The sequence below is a fragment of the Meles meles genome, chromosome 17 (assembly GCF_922984935.1).
Source record: "Meles meles chromosome 17, mMelMel3.1 paternal haplotype, whole genome shotgun sequence".
Taxonomy (NCBI): Eukaryota; Metazoa; Chordata; class Mammalia; order Carnivora; family Mustelidae; genus Meles; species Meles meles.
In genome coordinates, this window is record NC_060082.1 from 4,798,752 (window position 1) to 4,813,848 (window position 15,097).

A 15,097-nucleotide genomic window follows, 5' to 3' on the forward strand; every position below is an offset into this window, starting at 1 on the left:
ACCGGGGAACGTCTGTGCACTTTGCAAACGAGGAGACACCTCTAACCTTCCTCCCAGACCCTCGCCTCCTACTTTCATGGCCGATGGGGCTGCGGGTACAGACTTCTGTCTTTGGGTTCTCACGCATCTCCATGGGGCCAGAGCTGTCTCCCTGGCGAAGTGCAGGAGCACAGAGGCATCCGTCTGGCCTGGGGTATGGGAGGCCTGCCCATGGCCTTGACTTTCCCTGGGCTGACACCCACCCATCCTGTCTCCAGATACATGGGATTCATTACTAGATCCTGCCTCTCTGCACATAGGGAAACCCATGAAGGAGCAGAAGGGAAGAACTAGACCAAATCCTGGCACAAAGTAGACCCAGGTAGTGGCACAGTCCACCCCGCCCCAAACCCCAAACTCTCTCAGCACCTCTCGGTTACTGTAGTGTCTTTGCCGAGCCTCTGTGAACGCCTCCGGAGGGCAGCCCTCCGGCGGGCAGCGGGTGGGGAGCCCATCTGCAGAGGGCCTTGCATGGGGCCGCTCCTCCCCAGACCCCCCCCCCGCCCCTCGTGGCCATCTGGGCGGGACCCCGCTCTCAGACTCCCGCAGCAGGAGGCCACCCCGGAAACAGCGTTTGTGGGTGCTGTCGGAGTAGAGCCCCCCAACCCAGTCCCACGCGTGAAGAAAAGAAAGAAGCCAACACCGGCGTGCCTACGATGTGCCCATTCGGGTTCTAGGCTCCTCGAATAACCTTTACTGTCCCCCCTGCTTCCTCGATGCCTCCATCCCCTTCTCAGAGCCGAGGCAGCCTGAGGGTCAGCGTGCATGGAACCCCAGGGCTCCCAGGGGCCTCGCTGAAAAGCTGAACTTCCAGCCAGAGCCTTTCTGCTTCTAACATAAGTGATATTTCTAGGATACGTCACTTTTCTGGGTGATTCAGACCGTGCCTTGGAAGGGTAGGAATTTCAGCCATTATTTTGATACAGCAGGAAAAATGGTTTTGAGCCAAGAACCTTGTTTCAAGCCACGTAGGTGAGGGGCCAGCATCCCGTGCAGGTACAGCCAGACATGATGTCCAGGTGCCCCTGCTGACTCAGGGCAGGGGGACATTGGCAGAGGGAGAGGCCCCGAAGCCCAGCTGTTATGGCATCTGCTCCCCGGCAGGGGTCAGGCTGGTTCCAGCAGGCGGAGCAGGGAGGGGCTCCGGCCGGAGCAGCTCCCCAGCCTCCCTAGCCTCCCTACTGTCACCGTTAGGACAGGGTAATTCTCCCCTGGAGGGGGTGTAAGGGGGCGCTCCATCATTTGCAGGATGTGGAGCTGCACCCCTGCCCTCTTCCCGCCCGCTGCCAGGAGCAGCCCCTCCCACCCCAGCTGAGACCGCAGAGAGGCCTCCAAACACGGCCCAGTGTCCCTTGAGAAGCTGAGGACCTCTGGGACAGGGGAGAACCAGGTGCTGGGAGGGAGGACTCCAGCAGGAGACCCTGATTCCTAGAGATCTAGAAACCATTCAGCTGCTGAGGACGAAATAAGAAACGTACAGACAATAGAAGACATTTAGATGAAGGGTGATCAAGACCTTCTTGACGGGGAAGGCAATGAGTCGATAAAATCGGAGAACTGTGAAACCTCAGAGATTTCTTGGGCGGGGAGAACCTTACTTGCGTAAACTAAATATGAGGCGCATAGAATACTAGAAGCTCTGGGAGGGTCTTAAGTGTCCGCCTTGCTTTGGACCATGGACAGTGCTTTCCTCGTAGGAACAGAAGCCCGCAGCGCCCTCCGCCTCAGACCTCCCCTCGTTCCACAGGAACAGCTCGGGGTATTGTGATCGCGACGGGAGACTCCACGGTGATGGGCCGCATCGCCTCTCTGACGTCAGGCTTGGTGGTCGGCAAGACCCCCATCGCCATAGAGATCGAACATTTCATCCATCTGATCACAGCGGTGGCCGTCTTCCTTGGCGTCACTTTCTTCGGGCTCTCAATTATCCTGGGCTACGGCTGGCTGGAAGCTGTCATTTTTCTCATTGGCATCATTGTGGCCAATGTGCCCGAGGGGCTGCTGGCCACCGTCACGGTGAGTAACTTAGGTGGAGGGGGGCCTCTGGGCAGACACGCCACCCCAAGGGATGAAACCATGTATCTCTTCTGCTGCTGAATCTTCCTAGCGCAGAGGACTCCTGATGTGCGCACACGTGTCCGCCGCTTAGTGCCCACAGGACCCTGACTTCCCCCCACCCATATTTTCTAGTGCCTTCTCTTTCTTCTCCAGGAGTTGTGATACAGGAAGCATTCAGACTGTAAGTCACCAGCGGTGAGTTCCTGTCTGGGCTGTACCGGTCAGTGAACTTGGCCGAATCACTGAGTATCTCCAGGCGTCAGTTTAATTAATCATCAGTTTCTAGAGGAAGATTGACTCAGAACTATAGAATCTTATTGGAAAGGACTTCAAAGCCCATAGAAATCCAACCTTTCCACCAAACTCGAATATCTTACATACAATCCATGGGAGATGATGAGTGTCTCTAGTCCTGGGAGCCCCTCCCCTTTTGGTCTCCGCTCATTTCGCCACGGGCTTGCTCTAGTGGATTTCATCATGTTGAGCAGAAATATGACTTCCTGTTGGGTCCCAGTTTTCCCATCTGAAGAGACACAAAACAAGTCATTTTTCTCTCTTCCACAAACTACGCGTTTGACTGATGGGAGCCATCATGTGTCCCCAAACTCTCCGGTGGGAGGTGACATCACCCCCTTTCCTCTCGCCGCTCTTCACAGGAAAACGGTCTTCACACCCTTGGCTTACTGACCACTTGCTGGGGGGACGCTCCCACTCATCAGGACAAATAGAAATGGATAATGAGATGCTACAGTATGAGATAAAACAGAGAACACTACTCAGGGCGCGGTCAGCACCCAAACCTCGGGACTAGTGATAATATGTAAATAAATCATAGCCCCACGATTGGAATTCTATATTGATATAACCATAGCCCAAGAACTGATTGGTTTTTAAAACAACCCTGCCACACACACCGGACCTTCACGGAATTTATGGTCCATATAATTAATGTCAACAAAAATGTCCCAGTTCATAAATGATCTCTCGAGTCTTTTCCAGTGTTGCAATATTCCTTCTCAAATTCAGGATTCTCCCGTTTTCTTCTTTTGTTTCCAACTACTGGTACCAGCCCTCTTGCGCCACAATGAAAGGTTAGCTATCGACGTGGTCCCTGGGAAGGAGGGACTGCAGAGAGGGGTGGCCTGAACTTGACTTGAACAGGGTTGCTGAGCAGCAAAGATGAAAGCGTCCTGGGGGAGCAGAATATTCCAGGAGATAACGTCGTCTCTACGTTCCCCTGGTGAAGGAAAATACCCTTTTTCCGAGCTCTGCCGTAAGGCACGCTCACAGTCACTCTCCTGGTTTTCTTTACCGTGGCCGCAGGTGGAATTGCGTACTGGGTGAAAAAAAAAAAGGGGGGAAAGAAGTACCAAAAATTACAAGAGCGATACAAATGACCAGATTTCCAGAACTCGAAGTGGTGTGAGCTGCTGACCTCCTCGTCTCCGCTAATTCTCAGCCCTCCTCTCTCTCCCAGGTGTGTCTGACCCTGACCGCCAAGCGCATGGCGCGCAAGAACTGCCTGGTGAAGAACCTGGAGGCCGTGGAGACGCTGGGCTCCACGTCCACCATCTGCTCCGACAAGACGGGCACCCTCACCCAGAACCGCATGACCGTCGCCCACATGTGGTTCGACAAGACCATATACAAGGCCGACACCAGGGAGGAGCAGACGGGGGACTCCAGCGGTGTGTGCAGGGACCAGTCGTGGAGGGGCCGGGGGTGGCGTGTGGGCCGAGGGAGTGCGGACACAGAGGACAACTGGGTCCTGAGCGCGGACGAGGACTGTCCCTGTCAAGGGCTGGGGACAGAGCAGGAGGCAAGGAAGCCACCTGCTTCACACTCCCGCCCCCACCCTGTTCACGAGCCGCTGCTTTTCCCTAGGGAAAACGTTCGCCAAGAGCTCTGTGACCTGGTTCATCCTGGCCCGGATCGCCGGCCTCTGCAACCGAGCCGACTTTAAGGCTCACCAAGAGAACCTTCCCATTGCTAAGGTATCAGGCCCCGGGGGGGCAGCCGATGCCGTGGGGACGGCCGATGCCTCGGGGTCTGGGTGTGCCCCGCCCTCTCCCCCAGAAATCTCCATCCCGGGCGCTCAGGTATTGCCCCCAGGTCCTCCCCACCGCACCTCTCGCCCCGTGCTGTACCCCTCGCGCTCACCGTGCAACCCCCGTCCTGGCAGCGGGAGACGACAGGGGATGCCTCCGAGTCAGCCCTCCTCAAGTTCATCGAGCAGTCGTACTGTTCTGTGAAGGAGATGAGAGAGAAAAACCCCAAGGTGGCCGAGATCCCCTTTAATTCCACCAACAAGTACCAGGTACGGAGCCCAGGCAGGTAGATGGGGGCGGAGGCGAGCTATGGTTTGGGGAAGTGGGAGTTTTGCCTTCGCCTTGGGCCTCCCTTCTGACCAGTAGGAGAGAGACAGTGGAGACCCAGCGTCCCTGTTAAGAGGAAGGCTCAGCTCAGGAGAAAGGGACCAGCAGGTAAAGGGAGAAACAGGTGTAAAGAAAGAGACGTTCGCTCCCCGATCCCCAGCTGAGCGTGGGACTCTGTCCCCAGTGGAGAGAGCCAGCGGGAAGTGTCCTGTGGGTAGGACAGGCTGGTTGGTGACAGTCGCGGTAGAGTCTCCTGCAGCTGTGCAGGTACAGCCGTGCGCGTCTCTGGGGTTCCTGCAAGGTTTGCTCCTGCGGAACAAGGCTGGGTTTGCAAGGAGCTCCCTGGAAGCCCCGACTGCATCCCAGGTTTGTGATTCTAACAGCTGGATGACCGGGCGGGGCCCCAGCACCTTTGTGAAGCTCTGTCCCCAGGCAGGCGTGACGAGGGAAGGGGATTCGCAGTGGTGGGGCACCAACCCCAGGGAGCAGGGGACAGCTGGCAAAGCCAGGGGGACCCTCCTACGTGAGGTCCCACCTTGAAGAGGGAGGGGGTTGTGGGGGGAGCCGGGGGAGGGGGCCCGGGTGTCACCAGGACTGGAGCGCCACCAGTCAGGTTTAGGGCCCCCAGCACAGTTGTGGTCGGCTCAGGGAAGGGGCATTCTCCAAGTGCATGGGCTACCAGGAGGGTCAGACGTTCAGGCGTGGGTGACAGAGAAGCAATGAGACTCCCCAAAAGTCAGTTTTGTCGTCCGGCCTTAGAAACCCAGAACCGTACTCACTCGGCAGCTCAGGGACGAACATCAGAACAACACAGAGAAGCTGAGCGGGGCTCTGTGCGTGGGCGAGCCGGTCAAGCGTCGCGTGGGAACGCTGCTGAGAGAGTAGAGCCCCCAAATATTCCTCGCGAGGGGAAAAAATGATAACTAAAAAAATAATAATACAGTATCAAAAGCTATGTGGAGTTTCGAGTTTATAGGACCCGACTGCCTATCTTTTCACACTGAACGCTGAGCGAGTGAGAGTGAAAGAGACAGACGCCGAGCTTTTCTGTCCGGGCCGGCTTTGGGTCCATGGGTAAGACGGGTCTCACTCACTCCTGCTTTTTTCTGATGTTCAGTGGCCTCACGACCCAGGCAAGAATTCCGTGCTTGGCGGGACCGGCGTAAAGCCCGGGACTGCGAAGTACATACTTGTTCCTTCGTGTGATTTAAAATAAAAGCAAAACATATCATGATATTTGTTGGGATGTCCAACAAAATAGCACGTTTCTCCCAAATGACGAAGTCGGTGCGTTTTCTGAGTATCCTGTGCAAAGGACCAGCTCTTTCTCCATGGCGCCCGCCCGGGGGAGCTCGGCCAGCCAGGCGCAGCCATCGTGGCTGAGCTCTGGGGTCAGCGGAGCCCCCCGCTCCTCGAGGCCATCCCAGCCCTTGTCACCTGCAGGCTTCGTGTCTTCCTCACTCTCAGACTGAAATGAAAGGCAGCGTCTCTGTTCTGATACTGCCAGACTTCTCCCATCTTTTCTCTGTAATTTCTATCAAGATACGATTTTTTTTTGTGGCCAAATTACTGGCTTATCCGTAGGTCTTGCTGCCTCCTCCAATAATCCCCAGTAAATAGGGAACAAATACGTATTACGCACTCAGGAAATCAAGCTTTTTAAACCTCTTAACAGCTTTCTGGTTAAACAAGTTAAGATTTTCCCTCTTAACTGCTTAGGCATATTTTGAATATAACAGAATTATAGGAAATATTTGAAGGTTTTTAATGGGATGGTTTTAACAGCAGTTTACGCACAAGCTTCCCACCTTGGTTATCCTCTGGGACAGTATGGTCCGGCACCCTCTGTCCCCCGCTCCTTTCAAGATGCCGGTTTGCTGACCCAACAGCCTTCATACCAGGAAGCTCCTGGCTCAGAAGAGGAACTCCATCACAGTTCCTGCTCACAGATCAGAGATCAAGGGAAAATGCCAAACCGAAATGCATCTCATCCCCCTCTCCTCCTGGCCTGTGATCTCCTCGGATCCACTCTGAATCTGGCCTTCCTGCTCCCAGCCCACCACGCCAACCCCAACCCCAATCCCACCTCGAGCCCCTGGGACTTCTCACGCTGCTGGGAGAGTGGCAGAGGGTTGACGATGACGAGCCTATTTCTGGATTGTGCTTTGTGGTTTTCAAAGTACTTTTTTACAGATGATCTGACCCCCAAACAGCACGGACGTTTCTCACACAAACACGAATGTTTCTCGATAAGCACCGTACGGTACTGTCCGTGAACTTTCTCTTCCTGGTGATTTTCCCAACATTTTCTTTTCTCGAGCTCACTTCACTCTGAGGACACAGCCTGTAATACCTAGTACACACAGAATACGTGTTAAGTGACTGTTGATGTTATTGGCAAGGTTTTGGGTCGACAGCGAACTATGTCAGGAGCTAGGTTTGGCGGAGCCCAAAGATCCATGTGGGTTTTTGACTGTACTGTGTCTCATAAAAACCCAATGAAGTCGGCAGCACAGAATCTTTTGCATCATATCAAAGGACTGAGGTTTTGAGAGGTTCAGCGGATTGGCCTGAGATCACAAAGCATCCCGGCTGGTGGGACGCAGGCCTGTGGCCCCCACGTTCTCTTCTCTGTCTCCCCTGCTGCCTCTGCCGGGACCACGCTTATGCTTCCCAGAAGTGAGAACCTGCTTGTATCCTGAGCTCCAGCGGAGATAGCAGAGATCTGTGTGCAAATAACAGCAGGCTGGGATCCCCGGGCAGGAGGAGGGGTGGGCTGGACCCTGAGTTGGACTTGACCGGAGGGAGGGCGCTGCATTGGAGTTAGGGGACAAAGGAAACAGGGAGGGGCATGTGGACCGAGTAGCCTACTGTTTTACCCTCAAAAACTTCCCCTGCTTTTCTGCCCCAACCCTTGCTCCCCCTCCTGCCGCAAGGAGTCTCCCTGTCTCGTCCCCAGGTGTCCATCCACCTGCAGGACGACAGCTCCGAGACCCACGCGCTGATGATGAAGGGGGCCCCGGAGAGGATCTTAGAGTTTTGCTCTTCTTACCTTCTGAAGGGGGTGGAGTACCCCATGGACGACGAGATGAGGAGAGACTTCCAGAACACCTACCTGGAACTAGGCGGCCTGGGGGAACGTGTGCTGGGTAAGGGGCTGCGCAAGCTAACATCCAAATGGTTATTCGTGGAGTGAAATATGGAAAATGTTGGGGTGAGCGAGACAGGGCTGCAGGCTGCTGAATGACTACTGGCCCCTCTGTCTCTCCCCAGGGTTCTGCTTCTTGACTCTGCCGAGCACTTTCCCCAAGGGATTCAAGTTTAATACAGATGAAATCAATTTTCCCATGGATAACCTTTGTTTTGTGGGGCTCATATCCATGATTGACCCTCCCCGAGCTGCAGTGCCTGACGCTGTGGGCAAGTGTCGTAGTGCAGGGATTAAGGTAAACTCCTGACCACGTCCCGCGTCCCGCGTCCCTGAAGGCCCCCGACCCGTCACAACCCGAAGCAACCGTAGAAAGCCTCGCCTAGAATAGGGTCATCATAATCTCGGTTTAACTGAATTGATGTCTGTTTCCTTGAGCTTATGATTCTTCATCTTAACAGAGAACCTAATAGGAAATAGTGAGTTTCTTCTGTAGTCAGAATCCCGTCTTGCCTCGAACATTAAGATCACTGGGGGTCCTTTAAAATCTGATGCCTAGCCCTCCCCCCCAACCCAGAGGCTCCCTCGGTAGAGCGTGCGACTCTTGATCTCAGAGTTGTGAGTTCAAACCCCACATTGGGCGTAGAGATTACTTTAATTAATTAATTAATTGAACTTAAAAAAAGCATCTGATGCTTAGCCCATACCCCAGACCCATTAAATAGGAAATTCTCAGGGCAGGCATCTGCATGCTTCAAACTTTTTTTTAAAGATTTTTATGTATGGGTTATTCATTTGAGAGAGAGCGCGCACAAGCAGGGGGAGCAGCAGAGGGAGAGGGAGAAACAGACTCCCCGCTGAGCAGGGAGCCCCATGTGGAGATCATGGCCTGAGCCGAAGGCAGAGACACTTAACCGACTGAGCCACCCGGGTGCCCCACCTCTTAAAACTTTCTTAGAGATGTCACTAGGCAGGTAAGTTTGAGAATCGGTGTCCTAGGGTTGCACACGGATTCATCTAGGGGTTTTGTCGGGAGCCCGACTCTCAGTTCTGCAGATCGAAGGCACCGTGATATCCTGCGTTTGTCACCAGCTCCCAGCTGATGCCTCGCTGCCGGTCTGCAGGCCACAGCAGGAGTAGCAAAGGGCTAGAATGTGTTGGGGAAAGGTGCTGCCGGGAGGGGTCTGGGGGCTGGAGTGGGCACCAGAGAGGCTGAGCCGTGGAGAGCCGGGCCCTCAGGGCACCTGTCTCGGGGTGAACAGCTGCACTTACAGGTACGGGTCCAGGAGTAAAAGCTAGAAACCAGAGCAATCAGTCCGGGAGTGACACACAGCTGCAGAACACACGCCCGGAGGTGGGAACCCCAACTTGGCCGGGAGCAGAGGAGGGCTCAGACTTCACGGGATTCCTCTAGTTCTGAGACGTTCTGCAACCCGGTTCCAGGTCACATGCTAAAACTCCCCTACGTCCTCCCAGGTCAGAGAGAGACGCCTTTCCTGCTTCTGCCTGATAGTCTGGATCTCGGACCTTGGGTCTCGGGAGCAGGTGGGAGGGCAGGGGGCGCTGGAGGTATTTAGGGAGAACGAGGGGCTGTCGGTTAGAGCTGGTTTGCCTGGGGGCCACTGGGCCATGCCAAGTTCAATGACTGGCCGCTGGAGTGAGAACCGAGGGACGGACGTAGGAGCCGTTTGGCGTGGGGTCTCTAACCGCCACGCGCTGTTGGGGCGGCCGGGTCGCTGGAGCTGCAGCTCCGACACAGCCGGTACGCACAGAGCAGCCCTTGTCCCGACTTCCCCCGGCGCTCGAAGCTCCCACGCCGCCTCGTGGGCGCTGGCTGGGGAAGGGCCCACCCGGGTTTTCTAAGCTTTGAGGGGGCCGTTGGAACAGGGAATCACAATGGGGGTATGAAATGCATCTCCTCTGGGGATCTGTGGGTCCCTCAGAGCTAGATGGAGAGACTTGCAAAGGCAGCCGAGGCAGGGAGGCCCGAACGGGGCCAAAGGGCTGCTCTAGCCTGAGTGTCGTCCCCGCCCGTGGCCGGCCAGCAGGAGCCCCGCCGCTGAAATAGGAGGCCCTGGGCCGTCTGGGCCAGTCCCTGTCCTGGGCACAGGCTTATAGTTCACATCACCACTTCTCGCATCTCCTGGACCCGAAGCGGGCACAACGTGGGCAGACCCGGTGAGAAATTCTGAATCGGCCCCCCTTTCGCTATGGGGGCGTGTAAGACGGACACACGATGCCATCCCTGGAGGAGGACAAATGCAGTAGACCTATGGCGGGTTGTCGCACAGGGTAGACCCTCCCAGGGCTGGTTCCCAAATGGCCTTGGTGCAGAGCCCTGGGGTCACGGAACAGCAAAGCTCTTACAAGGAAATGATGGCAGGGCCGGGGCTTCCCAGGTCGGGCCACGTGCTCGGGCCCTTGGAATAAACGTAATTTAAAAATGAATAAAAGTATCCCTTATATTTGCCGCTCACTGAGGCTGTCAGCGCCGTGAAGGTGTCTGGGCCTCACAGTGAACCTGGCCTCCTCCAAGGACGGCAGGCAGGCCGCCAGGCCTACAGCCGTATCACCACCACCGGACTCCGCCTCTCAGACGGGCCCGAAGTGGGCAGAGAAGGGACAAGGGGACCAGAGGGCAGCTCGCAAGACTACGTGGGAACACAGAGCCACAGTCAGCCCCCACAAGCTGGAGAGGACGTCCCTTAAGTCCCTGACGGATCCCAGAAACCGTGAAATGTCCTTTACCTCAAAGGGAACCATTCTCGGTAGGATTCGCATCCTGAGAACTCAGGCTTGGGGAGACCGACCTGGTGTTTTTCTATCTCCAGCCTGGCCTGGAGGTGGACCTGCTGGAAACTATTACGCAACAGTCCCTTCGAGCGGTCAGACGGGGCAGGTGCTGGGGCGGGGGGGTGGCGGGAGGACAGCGCACCTGCCCCAGGTCCCCGGTCACCACGGAGAAGCCCTGAGAGGCCGTCCGGGCGTGGGGAGCCTGAAGGGCGTCTCATCGCGAACGTCAGAAGCTCGCAGGCAGTCACCCCACGAGGCCGTGTTGGTGAGATCCGGACAATCGCCGTCCGTGGTGCGGGTATGCGGCCTGTCGGGCGTGCCTGGGGCCACACGGATATCCTCGTCACCACCTCCCTTCAGCAAGCCTGGCCTGGCGTCCCACTGCTCTCAAGCCAGCTCACAGTGAGACGGGCTCTGGGAAAAACTCCCTGCAGGCTCGTCTCCAGGCTCTGAAAGCAAACAGATGGACCTTTCCAGAACTCTCCCAGGACAATTCAGTCACAGCCACACAGCTGCCTTTCCCTCCATCCGAGCCGGGAAGGCCGTGCCCCCTGAGAGCCCTCGGGAGCCTGGGCCGGGATTCTTGAGAAGCACGCGTTCATTCCTGCCTCTGACGGCGGTTTGTGGACCGCAGGCTATGGGCCTAGCTCCGCGCCAGAGCAAAGCTTCACAGGCAGCCCGGACCCGGCCCGTTCTGGCCGAGCGCTCCCTCTGTGGACAGAGACACGCTGCCCCACGCGGAGCAGGAGGAGGGTTGACAGGGAACAGAGTGCCAGCACAGCCCGGAGCCAGGCCGCTGAGCTTTGGGGAGCCAGGGGACAGGGCTGGGTCTTGTCTGTTCATCTGCCGAAGGGCTGGAACCCAGGGGAGAGCCCAGGGAAGCGAAACGAAGAGGGTCAGAGCGCACCTGGGCCTGGGGGATGCTTTGGCAGCAGACGGACTTTCCCAAACGCCCCTTTATTACCATGTGTTTTACGTGTAGGTATTTGTCTTTTCAGCTTAAAGAAACAGGATAGCCCTGGAACGATCAGTGAAATTCCGAATATAGTAATATGCCCAAATCCCCAGTTTATGCCTGGGAAACCTAGAACCCGAACTATTCTGTGTGTTATGGTCTGGTGGTCCCGACCCAGTCCCAGGGGGTGAAGCCACCACAGCGGAAGTCCTTGGGGATGAACTGTGAATGGCCCCTTGGCATGAAGGCCGTGATCTGTTAGGTCCTGGAGAGCAAGGCTAAGGGTCCAGGACCCCCTGAAGATGACTCGGCTCCCCCTCCTTCCCCTCCTGACCCAGGTGATCATGGTGACCGGAGACCACCCCATCACAGCCAAGGCCATCGCCAAAGGTGTGGGCATCATATCAGAAGGCAACGAGACCGCGGAGGACATGGCGGTCCGGCTCCAGGTCCCTGTCAGCCAGATCAACTCCAGGTGGGGCCCCTAGAGACCTCAGATCCGCTGCGTCTCCCCCCATCCTCAGCCGCCCCGTGCCGACCCCATTCCCTGCGGTTCCTGGAGGTTCCTGCGGTCGGTAGGACGTGTAGGGTTTATTTAGTGCAAAGTAAGACATAAGAGGAAAACGACCAAGTGACTACGTTGGTGGGTTTTCAGAGGAATTTGACGGAAGGACGCAGAGCCAAGGGAGGAGCGGTTGGGAAGCAGGGAGGGGTGCAGCGTGTCTTTTGAAACTGGCTTTTGAAATCCTTCCCTCAGAGAAGCCAAGGCCATCGTGGTGCACGGCTCCGACCTGAAGGACATGACGTCGGAGCAGCTGGACGAGATCCTCAAGAGCCACACGGAGATCGTGTTCGCGCGGACGTCGCCGCAGCAGAAGCTCATCATCGTGGAGGGCTGCCAGCGGCAGGTGAGCGGGCCGGGCGCCCCGGGGTGCCTGGCCCAGCCCTGCCCCCAACCTACTCAGGCTGGTTAGGGGCTCCAAGGAGCAACCTGTCCAGAGCCCCGAGATGGTTGTCTGTTGGAGGCAATGAGAGTTTTCTCATCTCAGGAGGAGCAGGAGACAGAAGGGCCGAGAAACAAGGGATGATGGGATCAGAGTGACCTCTGGGACTTGTCTTGCTCCAACTCGGGGATAACGTCACTCGTTCTGGGCCTCGTGCAGGGGGCCATCGTGGCGGTGACCGGGGACGGTGTGAACGACTCCCCCGCGCTGAAGAAGGCGGACATCGGCATCGCCATGGGCATCACGGGCTCCGACGTGTCCAAGCAGGCTGCCGACATGATCCTGCTGGACGACAACTTTGCCTCCATCGTCACGGGCGTGGAGGAGGGTGAGGGGTCAGGGTGCCCATCAACTCAGGTGACAGTCGGGCGGGAGCTGGAGTCCCTTTGCCCATCATTCCACCTCCATGGTCCTGTACAGACAGAACAGTTGGTATAAGACAAGATTCCGTCAGTTAGACTTGGCCATGGTTGGATGTCACTCTCGGGGGCCCTTCTGTATGAGGCCCAAGGCACGGGCAGACTGAAGGAGACCGGGATTCTGGTCTCGCGGCGTGTCCTCTGTCCCCTCGCACACATTCCAGCGGGCCTGCCCCAGGTTCTGAGACATAGCTGTTCTCTGGGATGACTCCGTCCGCCACCATCGCGGGGGGCCCTGGGAATGGGTGGCCTGAATGATGCTGACGCAGTGAGATCAGCCAGAGCCCGATCTGGGACTGTCGGCACGAGCAGGTCGAGCACCCCCTTTCCCAGAAACTTCTGCAGACCACACCCACCAGAGAGCGGGACAGCCCCCGAGTCCTGCTTCCCGGGCTCCCCGCTTCCTGCCTGCGTCCATCTTACTGAAACGTACGACAAACCACGTAAGAGTAACAGCTGCACCATTTTTCTGAGACCTGAGATCCCGACGCTTCGCTCCGTGTCGGTTCCACTCGGTTCCGGACATGTTCCGAGCACCAGCCGCGAGCCAGGCTCTGTTCCAGACACTGGGACGCAACACTGCGAGATAAGAAGATACAAATCCCTGCCCCCGTGCTCCTTCGTTTCTGTCGTAGCCGGACAGACAGACAGGGAACCGCACTGTGTATTACAAGGACAGAAGGACAACGGGGCTGGGCTTATGGTTCTTGAAAGGGCCGTCGGAGCGACGCAAGCCATCTTGCAAGGCAGGAGGAATGAGGCTCGGGGAGCGGGAGGGGCCCCAGGTCACAAGCTGTTGGGGCAGAAAACAGGATTGGAACCCAAGTCCGGACTCTTTCCACCTTGGCCTTGAACTTCTCGGAGGCTTTATGCTGCTGTTCTCAGACATGTCTGCAAATCGGCCTGGCCTGGCCCTGTCTCCCTCTCGGGGATCAGGCGCCATCAGCCCCACTGATCGGAGGACAAGGAGGTCCAGGCCTGGCGGGCTCAGGAGTATGACTCCAAGGAGGAATCGCGTGATTTGGGAGCAAAGCTGGGAACGAGACCCGGTTGAGGTCTCGGACCTCCAGACCCTTGCAGGGGCTGTGATGCTGCTTTGTAGCATTCTCTGTCCAGGGGCTGGCGTGCGGGTGGTGTCCTCTCGGTGCCGCTCACAGAAGGACGCTTTCCTCCCCCAGGCCGCCTCATCTTCGACAACCTGAAGAAGTCCATCGCGTACACCCTGACCAGCAACATCCCAGAGATCACGCCCTTCCTGCTCTTCATCATCCTCAGCATTCCCCTGCCGCTGGGCACCATAACCATCCTGTGCATCGACCTGGGCACCGACATGGTGAGGCCCAAACCGGGAGCCGGCTCTCTGTGCCGCCAGGCGAACCGGGGAGCAGGAGAAGGCTGTGTCCGGGGGGAGGGACCGAGCTCGCGTGAGTCACTCCTGTGTTTCCTTCTGAACTTTGTGTCCCTCGTCACACCCACCCTCCGTCCTCCAGGTCCCGGCCATCTCCTTGGCTTACGAGTCCCCCGAAAGTGACATCATGAAGAGGGCCCCCCGGAATCCGAAGACTGACAACCTCGTGAACAATCGCCTCATCGGCATGGCCTACGGGCAGATTGGTGCGGCCGGAGGCTTGAGGGGCTGGGGCAGTGGCCGGAGGCTTGAGGGGCTGGGGCAGTGGCCGGAGGCTTGAGGGGCTGGGGCAGTGGCCGGAGGCTTGAGGGGCTGGGGCAGTGGCCGGAGGCTTGAGGGGCTGGGGCAGTGGCCGGAGGCTTGAGGGGCTGGGGCAGTGGGGGGTGGCAGCACCTGCTGGGCCACGGGCGTCAGGGAGATGCTCTCATGACGGCAAACGGGGTCCTGGGCCCTGGGGACACAAAGCCACCGCTGTCTGATGTGCCCTTGACTTGAGAGCCCAGCCGAGAAGGAACAGACATACATAGACCGATGGCATCTTTCCCAGAGCCGAGAAAGGAGCAGGCACGGAACGTGCGACAGGGGAACAGAGCAGGGGGCTCAGGGGCCAGGAGGACGGTCGGGGAGGCGGGTGGGGGGAGCAGGACTCGCGCCTGGTACTGGAAGGTCGCAGAGGCCCCGCGAGCCAGAGGAGGGGAACTCACAGGCCTGCTTGTGGAAGAGCGATGGCCGGTGTGGGGGCGCCCGGCGCGTGAGAAAGGCGCCGCAGGGGTGAGGCTGGGGCTACAGGCAGCGCTTCCCCGGGGCAGCCTCAAAAGGCACGGGCGAGCCGTTAGAAGTCTTTGTTCCCGAGTTGCCGGGGCCGTGTTCCAGGCAGCCGGTGAGGCTCCCCAAGGTC

At 57.6% G+C, this 15,097-nt stretch overlaps 1 protein-coding gene across 1 annotated transcript in view; it reads left to right on the top strand.

The window, feature by feature from the left end:
* The window catches only part of LOC123927646 (sodium/potassium-transporting ATPase subunit alpha-4), a 28,836-nt gene that overhangs the window by 6,513 nt on the left and 7,226 nt on the right, over positions 1-15,097 (top strand). The window contains exons 7-17 of the mRNA XM_045982322.1: positions 1,787-2,055; positions 3,575-3,785; positions 3,982-4,091; positions 4,280-4,414; positions 7,432-7,621; positions 7,746-7,918; positions 11,707-11,843; positions 12,126-12,276; positions 12,532-12,700; positions 13,970-14,124; positions 14,282-14,405. Coding sequence (XP_045838278.1) covers positions 1,787-2,055; positions 3,575-3,785; positions 3,982-4,091; positions 4,280-4,414; positions 7,432-7,621; positions 7,746-7,918; positions 11,707-11,843; positions 12,126-12,276; positions 12,532-12,700; positions 13,970-14,124; positions 14,282-14,405 — 1,824 coding nt within the window. The remainder of the gene's footprint in view (positions 1-1,786; positions 2,056-3,574; positions 3,786-3,981; positions 4,092-4,279; positions 4,415-7,431; positions 7,622-7,745; positions 7,919-11,706; positions 11,844-12,125; positions 12,277-12,531; positions 12,701-13,969; positions 14,125-14,281; positions 14,406-15,097) is intronic.